The sequence below is a fragment of the Clytia hemisphaerica genome, unplaced genomic scaffold (assembly GCF_902728285.1).
Source record: "Clytia hemisphaerica strain Z4C2 unplaced genomic scaffold, Clytia hemisphaerica genome assembly, whole genome shotgun sequence".
Classification (NCBI taxonomy): domain Eukaryota; kingdom Metazoa; phylum Cnidaria; class Hydrozoa; order Leptothecata; family Clytiidae; genus Clytia; species Clytia hemisphaerica.
This window is the reverse complement of record NW_027103286.1, coordinates 42,092-56,174: the sequence shown is the minus strand read 5'-3', so window position 1 is coordinate 56,174 and position 14,083 is coordinate 42,092. Positions and strand designations below refer to the sequence as shown.

General features: G+C 33.6%; 1 protein-coding gene across 1 annotated transcript in view; it reads right to left on the bottom strand.

The window, feature by feature from the left end:
- LOC136805905 (conserved oligomeric Golgi complex subunit 6-like) overlaps positions 1-10,839 on the bottom strand; it is a 31,117-nt gene extending 20,278 nt beyond the window's left edge. The window contains exon 1 of the mRNA XM_067062483.1: positions 10,687-10,839. Coding sequence (XP_066918584.1) covers positions 10,687-10,788 — 102 coding nt within the window. The 5' untranslated portion in view covers positions 10,789-10,839. The remainder of the gene's footprint in view (positions 1-10,686) is intronic.
- Positions 10,840-14,083: the final 3,244 nt, after the last annotated feature.

Sequence of the window (14,083 nt, the reverse complement as noted above, 5' to 3'; positions counted from 1 at the left end):
TATATCAGACCCAATCAATCGAACTTGTCGAACCAATCGAACAATCAAACTAAGCAAACTCCATCGAACGATTAAAGTTTGATTAAAAAAATTAAATCAAACTCTAAGATTTTTAACAAAATTGTGAGTGTTCGATTAAGTTCGATCAATGGGTTGCGGTTCGATCAGTTCGATAACCCAAAGTTTGTGCCGCTCCGCCACCGTATTTTAGTTTTTTCTCAATGCCAAATTTGAAATGTAAATCGGGAAATTACTTTCCGATAACAGATTACCGTGAGTGGTCCTAAATCCGACAGCCTTGCCTAAATCCGATGGGGTCTTTCAAAGATACAAACTAAAATAAAAACAAACCTTTTGCTGTGATGCAAAAAAGATATCAAAGTGTCAACTAAACTGAGAGATTTGATAGACTGAGCCAATTGAACCAAATAACACACTTTCCATCTGTATCCTTTTTTTAACGCCAGAGGGTCTGGTTTCAATGGAAAATGGTAAGAAACTTAGGTTTACAAGTGTCATTCAGTATGGACCTAACTCTTCATACAAAAATTACGGGAAACGCATATTTGGACTTTGTACCCTATGCTGCACAAAAGCACTTAAGCCAAAGTCCCGCAAAGACGGGACAAAAATCAGTTTTTTTAAGTTTGCAAAAAAACGCCACATAGAAGATCTTTCAAATTCAGTATGTGAATAGAGCAGTAAAAAATACAACTTTTCTATTTTTCCTTTTCTTTGCAAAAGTTCTAGGAATGAAAATAAAGGGATAATGATAATTGAATAATATCGTAAAGCTAGAATCGCTTCGCGTACTCTTCGCTTGAGAAGTTGATTGACAGATTAAATTTTTCACCCGCGCGGAGCTTGCAGGCATTCTGCAAGCGTTCTGCAAGCGTTCTGCGAGAGTTCTCGGCTCAATCCTCGGATCGTGTTAAAAATGGTAGACTCAGCTGTGACAGATCATTTCGATAGAAGTTGTTGGAATGACAGAAAATCCTTTGTTTTATTGTCAATGATGACAGTGCCGTTATTAATTTTGTTAGATCCGACATACTGATGTTTGTAAGTGCACTTTATAGTTTTGATTCCCATCAAAGAATCATTTTCTGGTTTTCATGTTATTAGATGCTGTTTTAGGGATCTTCGACAAAAAACTTTCGAATTTTTTTATCGGCATTGGGCCGATAAGGGGGTGGGGTGTCCAACTACATACCGATAAAAAAACAAGTATCGAGACGAAAATCCTTTCAGCCAATTTCTTTCTGATTTCGTCCACAAACTCCACTGAAAGCATATGATTTCACTTGCTTTCACCTTTGCGCGCAAATTCGCAAATTTAAAAGTACAGTTTTGAACTAGCTTTGATAAAAGACTCCTTTTTTCATTGGCCAGCGCGCTGCCTTTTCCTTCGAAATGTTGCAACAAAAATTCAACGATGACGGGTGGGAAGGCGATGGCGGACAAGATTGGAGAAAATTGTATTTTTCGAAGATGTAAAAGTTGGTTTTGAAAAATTTTGGCCGATAAGAGCAAGGGAGGGAGTAGACAGGAACCCATCTGCATATATTTTTAAAATCTGATGAATGGCCATGAATACTTCGCAACCTTAATTTTAAAAAGGCCTAAGTCCATAGCCATTTAATTTTAAAAAGGCCTAAGTCCAAAGCCATTTAATTTTAAAAAGGCCTAAGTCCAAAAGAGGTGAGTTTTAAAAAGGCCTAAGTCCAAAAGAGGTGAGTTTTAAAAAGGCCTAAGTCCATTTTTCACATTTTTAGAAAAAGCCAAAAAACTTTTGTTGCTTATAACTTGCTACATATCTATTTTCTACTGTCGATGTAATGTTTTTCTGGTTTTTATGCCTAATACAAAGTTTTTGAAGCTTACTTTGGATAAATATGACATTTCTACGTTGAGTGTGGCTCAAAAGTAATGATGTTTTGGACTTAGGCCTTTTTAAAACTCAAAAGGTTTTCTGAAAATTGGACTTAGGCCCTAGATTGTTTTAAGCAATTGGGCCTAAGTCCAAAGAAAGTTTTATCAAAGGGCCTAAGTCCACAAATTGTATTTCTGCCCTTAATACTGTAGGGAATAGTATCACTAGATACTTAAACAGTTTCAGACAATATTAATGGGCCTAAGTCCTAAAAAAGTTCTATCAAAGGGCCTAAGTCCACAAATAATAAAAAACATCTGAAACAGTTTGCAAGTAAGGCAGTTAGGGTAAGGGGTAAAGAGAATTGATTATCAATAATTTTTAGTGATAAGATAGAATCTCCTAAACTTTGAAATCTTTATGTACCTGAAATAAAAACTAGGTATCAATATTCTAAGGAAATAGCATGATAATAAAATATTGAGTCTAATAAAATAGCTTTTACAAAAATTAGTAAACAAAAAGCTTATGTACCCTTTAGTTCTTAGTTGCCCTCTGAAATGGTGCCAAGAGGCTGAACTTCTTGTAAAAAAAGTTCGATTTGTAATACAATTTCATGGCAAACAGTCAGCTTATTTTCAAGCAAAGTCCTCTTTGATCTAGAAGACTAGATGATAGCTAGAAGACTGTATGAACTGTTAGCTTTGTTTTGTTTGAGTGAGCAAAACAAAGGGGTTCCTCTTGGAGCTTAACGAGTCTACCTTAAAATTAGAGGCAGCAAATCAAAAGGTTAAACTTTTAGTATCTCCCTACATTGAAAAGAACTAATGAGTTGAAAGCCTAAAAAACTTTCGACAACAACTTCCAATAATCAAAACTAATAAAATATTATAGGGTCTGACATTGTAATCACAGCGAGTCTTTTTCAGAAAAAGACGACTTTTTAATTAAATCTGAATAATTCTTATAAAAAAGCGACCGGGAGTACTAGGTTTGCAAAGTAGGTATGTCCGAGCCAAAAATTGAGAAGGGAGAAAAAATATCCCCTGGGACCCTTGTTGCTCGCACATATCCGATACCTATTTTGCCCAGGTACCTGTTCCCCAGGCAGATCAGATAGACACACAAACACACAGATGCTGATCTTTTATCACCTATTCACTTGCGCTGTGCGAATAGCTAATTTATATAACTAACTAACTTGAAAACTTTGAAAAAGTCTTTCTAAAACAAGAAAATATTCAGTTCTTATAATTGTAAGTACTAAAAGCTATTTTAAAGAAAGTAAAAGGAAAGAAGTGTGCAAGAAATAAAGTTTTGCCATCGTTATTCAAAAACTAGGTAACATGGAACTACTGTATGAACGTAAATTGTAAATTGAAACTAATACTGTAATATATTGTTGTAGGAATAAAGCAGATTTTAAATTGATTGAAAGCTTATTAAAGTTAGGTAGAATTGAAATTAAAAAGAATGTAAAAGAAATTATGGTAAAAATTATAATAAATCATGTCAAATCATTACTTTTATCACATGATAAAAGGATTGTAAAAATGATAGATCTGAACAACCTGTGTTCATGATTCTTCTTCATCTGAGCTGTTGTCATCGACACAAATTCCCTCCACCAAGTCTTCATAAAAACTATGAAACTCTGGAAGTATGGCATTGTTTTTGCAAAGATCCAAGAGATCCTATAAAAAAAAAACAAGAAACTTAAAAGGAATTTATCTAGAAAGCTGCTGACTGAAAGTAAAGATTATTCATTCAACGATTCAAGTTAGAGAAATTATCTGACTATCATAATGTCGTTCTATGAAGAAGGAAACCTGACAACACTATGTAAACTTGAGCAGTAGTTTGGTCTTCATTCCAAATCTAGATACCTAGTATATTTTAAGATCTATCTAATTACCTTTTTCAAAGATGCTTTGATGGGTAATTTATCAATGTAGAGTCTGGGTACATCAAGAGGATTGACATCAGAACCACGTAATTGTCGAGGAAGCCTTCCGATAATGGCGGTTTTGAAATCTGGGGCTGCCAAGTCATATTTGAATTCCATATAAATGTTGTCATCAGTCGACGGCTTGAACACGGCCTGCTTAATCTTTAACCAAGAAACTTTTAAATTCTTCCCATTCTTACCAAGAGTTTTGTTCTTGATTAAAGGGTTGAAAACGCCGCTAACATCGGTCTTGTAATTTGAGATTTCTTCTTGAGACATGAAGTGTACTTTATATGGATTCTTTCTGCACGCAGACTCGATCAAGGTAATCCATTGGTGTGGGTGATGAATGTTTACTCCATTTTTAGCTTTTTCAATTACTGAGTGAGCAGTATCATTGATGTTTTGGGTATGTCCTTTTTCAAGAAATACCAGATTTACTATCATTTCGCGCTGGATAGAAGAAATGGCCAGCATTTGATTCACGAACCGATTTTTATTTTGCCCACTGCAATTATCAGCAAAAAGAAATACTTCTTTTGTATTGTCGGGTAATTGATTGATATATTTGTTCAAGCAACTTGAAATTTCATTTGATCCTCGTTTAGCAACAGTTTGATCCCAGACATAACAAGAAACTTGTCTGGTTTCTAAATTAGTTATTGTTAGATCATATACGGATAACTTGCGTTTGTAGAAAAAATCGGAATGCTCACCATATGGAACTGAAAGAACTTTTTGCAAATCAAAGGCTGCAACCACCAAGGAGTCATTTTTGGATGCCATCTCCTTCATCTTTGTCTTGAGGTTTCTGGCGTTTTGCTTGCTTTTCTGGTGCTCAAGATATTTGGCCTCTAACTTTTTCTTATCAATTGCATTTTTATACTCAATACATACATCGCATTGATCCTTTTTAGGTTGATGAAATCCGAGGTTGAAGGATTCATTGAAAACCTTTCTGTAGCAATGTTCTTCCACTAAATTTCCATTTTCTTTTGTAAATAGCTCATACATCTTGCGGATATTGAGGTTGCTTGCTAGGTACTGCCGTTTCGATGATTCACGACTATAGTGACTTTCCATGACGGGGAAGCTTTTGATGTGCAATTTTATCTTACTGATAATTTCAGGATTGTATTTTATGTTGCTCTGAGTCTTACCACGCATATCTCCAATTACTAAGTTGCCTTCTGTTCGCTTTTCGATTGCCGTACGACTAACCGTCCTACTTATGTCAAAAGTATTCAGGAACATTTTTTGGCAAACTTTTGTGTCTCCAAGAAAATAGGAAAGTGTTTGGGCTCGTTTCTTGGACTCGTCTCCTTTTCTAAGTCTGTTACGCTTTGGTTCAGTAGATTTTATTGAGTTTGAGATAAATTGTCTTTGCTTTTCGCTGTCTTGTAAGTCCCAATAGTAATCGAATAGATTTTTTCTCTTGACTTCTGTGATTCGACTATTACATCCAAGTCTGCAGCTGCTGCAAGGTTCCCCTAAGGATCTCGATGAAGATCTTTTACGACCACGGTAACTTTTGTAAGGACTGTAGCTTTGCCCACTATCTCTTGCTTTCTTTTTGCGTCTCTGCTCCCAGTCACTTTCATTTCTTTTCCTTTTCCTTCCTCTTTTTGATTCTATCACACTGGTAAATTCGGTTTTTGAAGGATTGCTAGCTGCGGTCACAGGTATTGATAATGGCTTTTTGGTTGGCTTGCATTGTGTTTTGTCCCATACAATGTATGCGCCTCGGCAATGTTTATCTTCGTCGAATTCAGCCCAATTCTCGGCTCGTTGGATAAACACTGAAGATATTAGGAATTTTTGTTGTCCAGGTTTCATTGGAACGTTGTGTACTTTTTCTGTGTTGGGAACAGGAACAGCTATAAACAGTGTTTTTCCGTTAGCATGTAGCTTGTATGTTGTACCTAAAAATTAAAAAATAAACATTTTCAAACATTAGCAGATGTAATCGCATGATAATAAGTGCAATTCGAAAATAATTGCACAAGTGATTTTTTTTTGTTTTATAATTTGCCGAGTCTGAAAGGATGAGGAAAATTCAAAACAAACAAATCACAAGCGCAATTTTTTGAATTTCAGGAGTTATCATGCAATTAAGATGTAATTAATTCAGAAATCTATACTGTCTTAATAAAAAAAAACAATAAAACAGCTAGATATCATGGTTTTTTGACATGGGCTCACCTGAATCTGTAGCAATGTTAGAATCATTTTCTTGATCAGGAGCTGCTGCATCAACTGTAGAATCTACAAAAAGAAAAAGGTATAAAGATTTAAATTCAGAAATCTATACTGTCTTAATAAAAAAACAATAAAACAGCTATTCCTCGATATCATAGTTTTTTGACATGGGCTCACCTGAATCTGTAGCAATGTTAGAAACATTTTCTTGATCAGGAGCTACTGCATCAACTGAAGAATCTACAAAAAGAAAAAGGTATAAAGATTTAAATTCAGAAATCTATACTGTCTTAATAAAAAAACAATAAAACAGCTATTCCTTGATATCATGGTTTTTTGACATGGGCTCACCTGAATCTGTAGCAATGTTAGAAACATTTTCTTGATCAGGAACTGCTGCATCAACTGTAGAATCTACAAAAAGAAAAAGGTATAAAGATTTAAATTCAGAAATCTATACTGTCTTAATAAAAAAAACAATAAAACAGCTATTCCTCGATATCATGGTTTTTTGACATGGGCTCACCTGAATCTGTAGCAATGTTAGAAAAATTTTCTTGATCAGGAGCTGCTGCATCAACTGTAGAATCTAAAAAAAGAGCAAAAGACAAGGAATAAAGGTAATTAGAAATTGATGAAAGACCTTATTAGAAATAAAGTGAAAAACAGTTCTGCAGTTCTTTCTTTTTTTTGAAAAATCAATCATTCTGCATGCTATTAATTGCTGGACTAAATTAAACAAATAAAGTAAAAAATGCTTACTAATTGTACTATTGAAAACTTTATCTAAGGTTTCAGCTTCAATTTCGAATGTAGAATCTAAAAAATAAGAAGATACCACAGTAACACTTAGTTAACATTATAGTGTAACTTATCCAAAGAAAGCATAATATTAAATTTTAGGTTCAAATCTTACCGTTTCCAGACTCTGGCACTTGAGTTGGTTCTATAAGAAAATATCAGTGGTTTATTAAAACCAATAAAATAATAGTCTATTCGGATTATAACTCAGATTGCAGATTTAATTAGTTTGAAATTTGTATCCATCGCAGATTGAAGTGTAAATAATAATAAAACTCACCAATATTGCTATTGCCATTTATGTCATTTTTGTAAAGATTCAATGGATCCACTATTGTTGCTATAGTAAAAGAAGTGAAAAAAAGTGAGGTCATTTTGAGAAAAATATATACATTTTGCAAAACATTTCACTCACAGTATGTGTGTATGTGAATTTTTCAAGAGATTAAACTATAGCTTTAAAAGACTAATATTTATAAAAACTCTCTTGGTGGTAAAACTATGCAGCAATAAACTTACTTTGGTTTAACAATGAAGAATTTGAGGTTAAATTTCCAAGAAAAACGTCGTTGAAAACAGGCGAGTCTCCACTACCTAAAAGAGAAATCAAGTAATTTTATTTCAGATTTTGGGCTTACAGTATTTCTCTTTTTCTATCTTTTTCTATCAAGCTGTTTCTTTGGTTTAATATCAAAGTAATTACTAACCATTCAAAACTTGCCCCTCTGCATCTTCATCTTCAGCATCATCTAGACAAGTAAAAATAAAATACTACCAATGAAATGGCACAATTATTGTAGTGCAATTTTAGGGTGACAATTGCTGTGTTTTAATAAGAAAAACAGGTTAAAAAATGTGTGAAATATGCTAAAATGAGAAAAATGACTCACCATGAAAAATCAAATGTCTATTATGATCCGTGATTTTCACAATGTCGCCATTATTCAATGTAGAAGTTGAGTCGTCAATCTTGAATTTAACTCTTACTGACGATCTATGCACGGAAAGGATAATTCCTTCCAAAAGAGTCTTCTCTTTGAATTCAAAAAAATCACTGTACTTGTTCTTGTCTTCACTTCCCCCACTGTCAAAATATCCAGCACTCACAAACACAGCTTGCCCTACACTAAACCTTTCCAAATTTTCCTTCCAACTTCTAGTTCCCATTTTACTTTTTCAACTAAAAGAGAAAAAACTTTCAATGGAGGTAATACTGAAAATTTTCCATAATTAGAATCTGACTTTAAAGCTAGCTGGACTCAATAAATACAGATAAAATTAGTGTTGTAATTGTATGACTTTTAGGCACATTTTGGATAATAGCTCGAGGATTATTTTCCCAAAATTGCCAGAGAAGGTCATACTATTCCAGATGAAGCACTGATATGAAATAAATCGCTCTTCTTTACTTAAAAGTTTGAATCTGTCCTTCGCCATTTTATTTCGTTTTTGTTTGAAAAAACAAAAAAGCGGCAAAATATTTTTTCGATGGAACGAAAAACATTCGAAAAATATGAAAAGATTCGAATTCGAATCTTGTAAGGCACTGTCTACATTTTGATAAAAGTAAAATGCGGACCGATTACAAGAGCAGGTATGGCAATAAATGATTGATCGGCCCTGCGAACTTCAAACAAAACCTTTTATAAGCTTCCCTAAGCTTCAAACAAAATTGATAATGCAATAGATCGTAAAAAAAACACAAACCTTGAGAATATACAATAACATACCATAGAAATTGACCAAAAAAACATTGACAACTGAAAACCTGCCATACAAAATTATTTTGATCCATTTAGATCCTTTTAATGTGGACTAGATCCTTTGAGTGGACTAGATCCTTTGAGTGGACTTAGGCCCTTTGAGTGGACTTAGGCCCTTTACTCTTTATCTTAACATGGACTTAGGCCTATTAAATGGACTTAGGCCTTTTTAAAATTAAAGTTTTCTTTTGCAATGGACTTAGGCCCATGATCTATAAACATTAGATGGACTTAGGCCTTTTTAAAATTAAACACACTTTTTATCTAACCTTCATCAAGAAATTTGAAGGCCTTTTAAGCATAAAATCTTTACATTATACACATCAAAAGAAAGCTAGTGACTCATAGATACAGAAAATACAAAAAACTCATTTTTGGTAAAAATGGACTTAGGCCTCTTTAAAATTGAGGGGTAAGTGGACTTAGGCCTTTTTAAAATTGAGGAGTAAGTGGACTTAGGCCTTTTTAAAATTGAGGGGTAAGTGGACTTAGGCCTTTTTAAAATTAAGGTTGCGACTTGACGGGTCAGAGCTGTGAGTCCGATTTTGGCCTCAAAAAAATTACAGTGGGAAATTCGAATTTAGCACTGTCCTCACTTACTAAAATAAAAACCAAATTTCGGAACTTGCGCTTTCTTTAAGAAAGTGTGACTAGTGAAACAATAACAGGATTTGATTGGCTGTGTTTTCAACCGTGATTAGGATATGGGAAATTCTAACTGTCAGCCCATACCATGCTATATATTTCGCCATCAGTATATAGAATAGGGAATCATAGCATGGATCTCCAGGCTAGGGAGGGAAGGAATCTGAAGAAAAATTCGAAAGTTTTTTGTCGAAGACCCCTTAGTCCTTCTAAGCCTTAGAGCTTTAGAGCTGGCTGATAGAAATGGCAGGATCCTGGATGGCTTCCCTAACTGCAAGTGTCTGGAACGAAGAAGAACAAATTAGTGGCAAAACGATGGAACGTTTGACCAGTTCAGTTGCGTTTGACGTCACTCACAGTGAAGCTGGAACCTCGATTTTTGAGGATTACGATTTTACCAGCTTTTTAGCGATTTTTGCCTCGCTAACCCAAATCTCGCAACCTCTTTATCTTAAAGGATGATCGAAATTAGAGTTTTTCAGCGTTCCGAAAAAAACGCAAAGCAGAAATTTTTTCATCTTCACATGATCGATTGTCAACAACAAAATACATCTTTTGGTCTTTGGGTTTGTTTCTGACGTTTTTCCTTCAAAGAATATCGATCACTTTCCTTTTCCCCTTGAGCGCGCGAGAAAAAAATGATTAGCTCGCATTCTCGCGCGGGCGAATAAAGATGAGGCGGCAATCTTGCACTGAGGGTGCTTCTTAGTTTCCGCCCTACTTTGCGCCCACCATAGAATGGTCCAAATACGGGGGTATTCCATATGATAAACGATGTCGTTCTGTAAGTGTTTTATTTTCTGATAGATACAAATAATATATTGAATACTATTAACTTATATATTTAAAAAATTTTGAGCCCAAATTTAAATATCTGGTTAAATAAAAAACAAATGACAGCAGTTCTGTTTTTCCCTCAAACCCCCGGGAAAAGTTTTTTTGCCGACTCAGCTATTTTACAAATTTCGGAAAAGAACTCCCATAGGAATTCCGATTCATAACCCGATTGGTTCATTTCAGAACGGCTTCAAGAAAGTCATAATGGCAGATAATTTTAAAAGTTTCTCTGAGTAAATGTGTGTAATTTATTGATGTTGATAGCTTGTTGATTCTTTAAAGAAAAAAGATAACAGGTATAGCTTTTTCTAATCCTGGAATATCGAGGTTCCAGCTACACTGACTCACGCACATGTTTTGACAGAAAGTATGATTGATAAACTTGGTGGAGTTATCAAAACAAATTTGTTGTCAAAGAGATTTAACAGTAAGTGAAAATACAGACCAGATATCAACAATTCCATGTTTTGACCAATCGTCCCAAGCACCAAGTTAGAGCAGACAATATTTAATTTATTCAATTTATTTTTTTGCTTCTGCAAATCAATTTTCTTGTAACATTACAAAAAATTACCAAATGTTTGACTAAAACAAAATGAAAATTGAATACTTCAACTTACTTTATCATTATCTAATCTGGTATTGAGAATCTTTTTCAGTTTCCTGGTTAAAGGATTTTGTTGTTGAGGTTGCTGAGAAATTTCTTGACTTTGCTCCGCCATCTTTCTCGATCATCGTGTTATGATTCGCAGGGAGTTCGGATTTGAAAGTGAAAGTGTGCCCCGAAGCGTCGAAACATCTTAACAAACAAACAAAATATCTTACGCCCTAACCTTTACATACACTTCCCGCAAAAGACTTTTTCCGCTATTTTCCCGGGATAAACGGGGGGGGGGGGTTCACTTTTACGGTATGATGGTATTGGACCTTTTTACCCCCGGTAAATCGGTATCACGAGAAAAAACGACGGGATTACGGTATTTCATTTTCTACCGGTATCGGTAAATTGCCTGTTTTTTTGTCGGTATTCGATATTTTTATCAATAAAAAACGGTATTTCGGTATAAAACTATTTACCTTTTAGTTTCTTCACGAGTTTCATGCAGAAAACTTTCAAAAAAGATAAGTCTATTCCGCTATTTTAACCAGTAAAATTTTCTTGCTCGCTTCGCTCGCACAATCTTTGTAATCTTACGAACTGTTCTTATAACAGACAATATAAAATTTCCACAAGCTCTTTAATTTGACGCTCCTTCGTGTATTAATTTCCGTTGTTTGTATATAGCTTATTCCCAAATGACATTTTCTCTACGTTCTCTTTATACTAGGATAATTAATTTTAATTATTAGGCAATTATTTTATGCCATACTGGCTGCGTTTAGACCAACTGGCATTTGTAATTTGGCATTTGCTCATGAGGGATTCGATTTTAATAGCTTTTCCATTGTATTTTCTGTCATGGCATTTAAGGAATCGTCTTTTTAGAGTCATTACTGAAAAGGTGATTCCCTCAAGTTCAACTTTGACAGATCAAACAATGAAAAACATGGAATTTCTCAAAAACTGCAGTCATTAAGACTGAAACTTTTTGACGTAGGGCTAGGCAATGGCAAATCTTGCAAATTTTACAATCTATAGAAAGAACTGAATAAAAAACGTGTAAATACTTTAAAAAATCAAAAATGTCATTTTTAATTTCGCTTAGCGAAAGTATTACGATAGCCTTTCTGCGGCGGCGGTGTCATCGGAAGAAAAATTAGAAAACGAAAGTGCTTGATACGGTGGACGAACTCACTAAATTTAATTTACAAATTACACGCTTGTACAACCACGGACGATTTTCGCGGGTTTTCTTTGGATTACGTCATATATCTTTGTGTCTTTAGCTCCACAGTTTTGATTTTTTCTTTATTTTCTTATAAGCATATACTTTATAAGAATCGAATCAATAACTCTTGATAGACGGTGATATACCTTTCGGTAATTAGTTCTTACAAAGTAAACAAGGGATGGCGCACAATATGAAATTACTTATTTTTCTTATAAGCATATACTTTATAAGAATCAAATTAATAACTCTTGATAGACGGTGATATACCTTTCGGTAATTAGTTCTTACAAAGTAAACAAAGTTTGGCGCACAATATTAGCATATTTATTTTCCTTATAAGCATATACTTTATAAGAATCAAATCAATAACTCTTGATAGACGTTGATATATCTTTCGGTAATTAGTTCTTACAAAGTAAACAAGGGATGGCGCACAATATGAGCATATTTATTTTTCTTATAAACATATACTCTATAAGAATGAAATCAATAACTATTGATAGACGGTGATATACCTTTCGGTAATTAGTTGTTCCAAAATAAACAAGGAACGGCGCACAATATGAGCTCATTTATTTTTCTTATAAGCATTTACTTTATAAGAATCAAATCAATAACTCTTTATAGACGGTAATATACCTTTCGGTAATTAGTTCTTACAAAGTAAACAAGGGATGGCGCACAATATGAGCTTACTTATTTTTCTTATAAGCATATACTTTATGAGAATCAAATCAATAACTCTTGATAGACGGTGATATACCTTTCGGTAATTAGCTCTTACAAAGTAAACAAGCAATGGCACACAATATGAGCATTTTTATTTTTCTTATAACGATTACTTTATAAAAATCAAATCAATAACTCTCGATAGACGGTAATATACCTTTCGGTAATTAGTTCTTACAAAGTAAACAAGCAATGGCACACAATATTAGCATATTTTTTTTCCTTATAAGCATATACTTTATAAGAATCAAATCAATGACTCTTGATAGACGTTGATATATCTTCCGGTAATTAGTTCTTACAAAGTAAACAAGGGATGGCGCACAATATGAGCATATTTATTTTTTTTATAAGCATATACTCTATAAGAATCAAATCAATAACTATTGATAGACGGTGATATACCTTTCGGTAATTAGTTGTTCCAAAATAAACAAGGAACGGCGCACAATATGAGCTCATTTATTTTTCTTATAAGCATTTACTTTATAAGAATCAAATCAATAACTCTTGATAGACGGTGATATACCTTTCGGTAATTAGCTCTTACAAAGTAAACAAGCAATGGCACACAATATGAGCATTTTTATTTTTCTTATAACGATTAATTTATAAGAATCAAATCAATAACTCTCGATAGATGGTGATATACCTTTCGGTAATTAGTTTTTACAAAGTAATCAAGGGACGGCGCACATTATGAGCATATTTATTTTTCTTATAAGCATTTACTTTATAAGAATCAAATCAATAACTCTCGATAGACGGTAATATACCTTTCGGTAATTAGTTCTTACAAAGTAAACAAGCAATGGCACACAATATGAGCATTTTTATTTTTCTTATAACGATTACTTTATAAGAATCAAATCAATAACTCTCGATAGATGGTGATATACCTTTCGGTAATTAGTTTTTACAAAGTAATCAAGGGACGGCGCACATTATGAGCATTTTTATTTTTCTTATAAGCATATACTTTATAAGAATCAAATCAATAACTCTCGATAGACGGTAATATACCTTTCGGTAATTAGTTTTACAAAGTAAAAAACAGCAATGGCACACAATATGAGCATTTTTATTTTTCTTATAACGATTACTTTATAAGAATCAAATCAATAACTCTCGATAGATGGTGATATACCTTTCGGTAATTAGTTTTTACAAAGTAATCAAGGGACGGCGCACATTATGAGCATTTTTATTTTTCTTATAAGCATATACTTTATAAGAATGCAACATAGTATCGAACGTTAAATCAATGATTATCATGTTTTTCGTTTTAATCGTTCAATCAATGGTTTTAGTTGATTTAATGATCAAAACTACGGAACTATGATAATACCGCTATACGGTTAGAAAGAAACCCGGGTATCTAACCCAAGGACACAAAGGGAAAGCAAAAAGTATACAGTAATTATTATACCGTCAGTACAACTTTTCATCTTGTTTG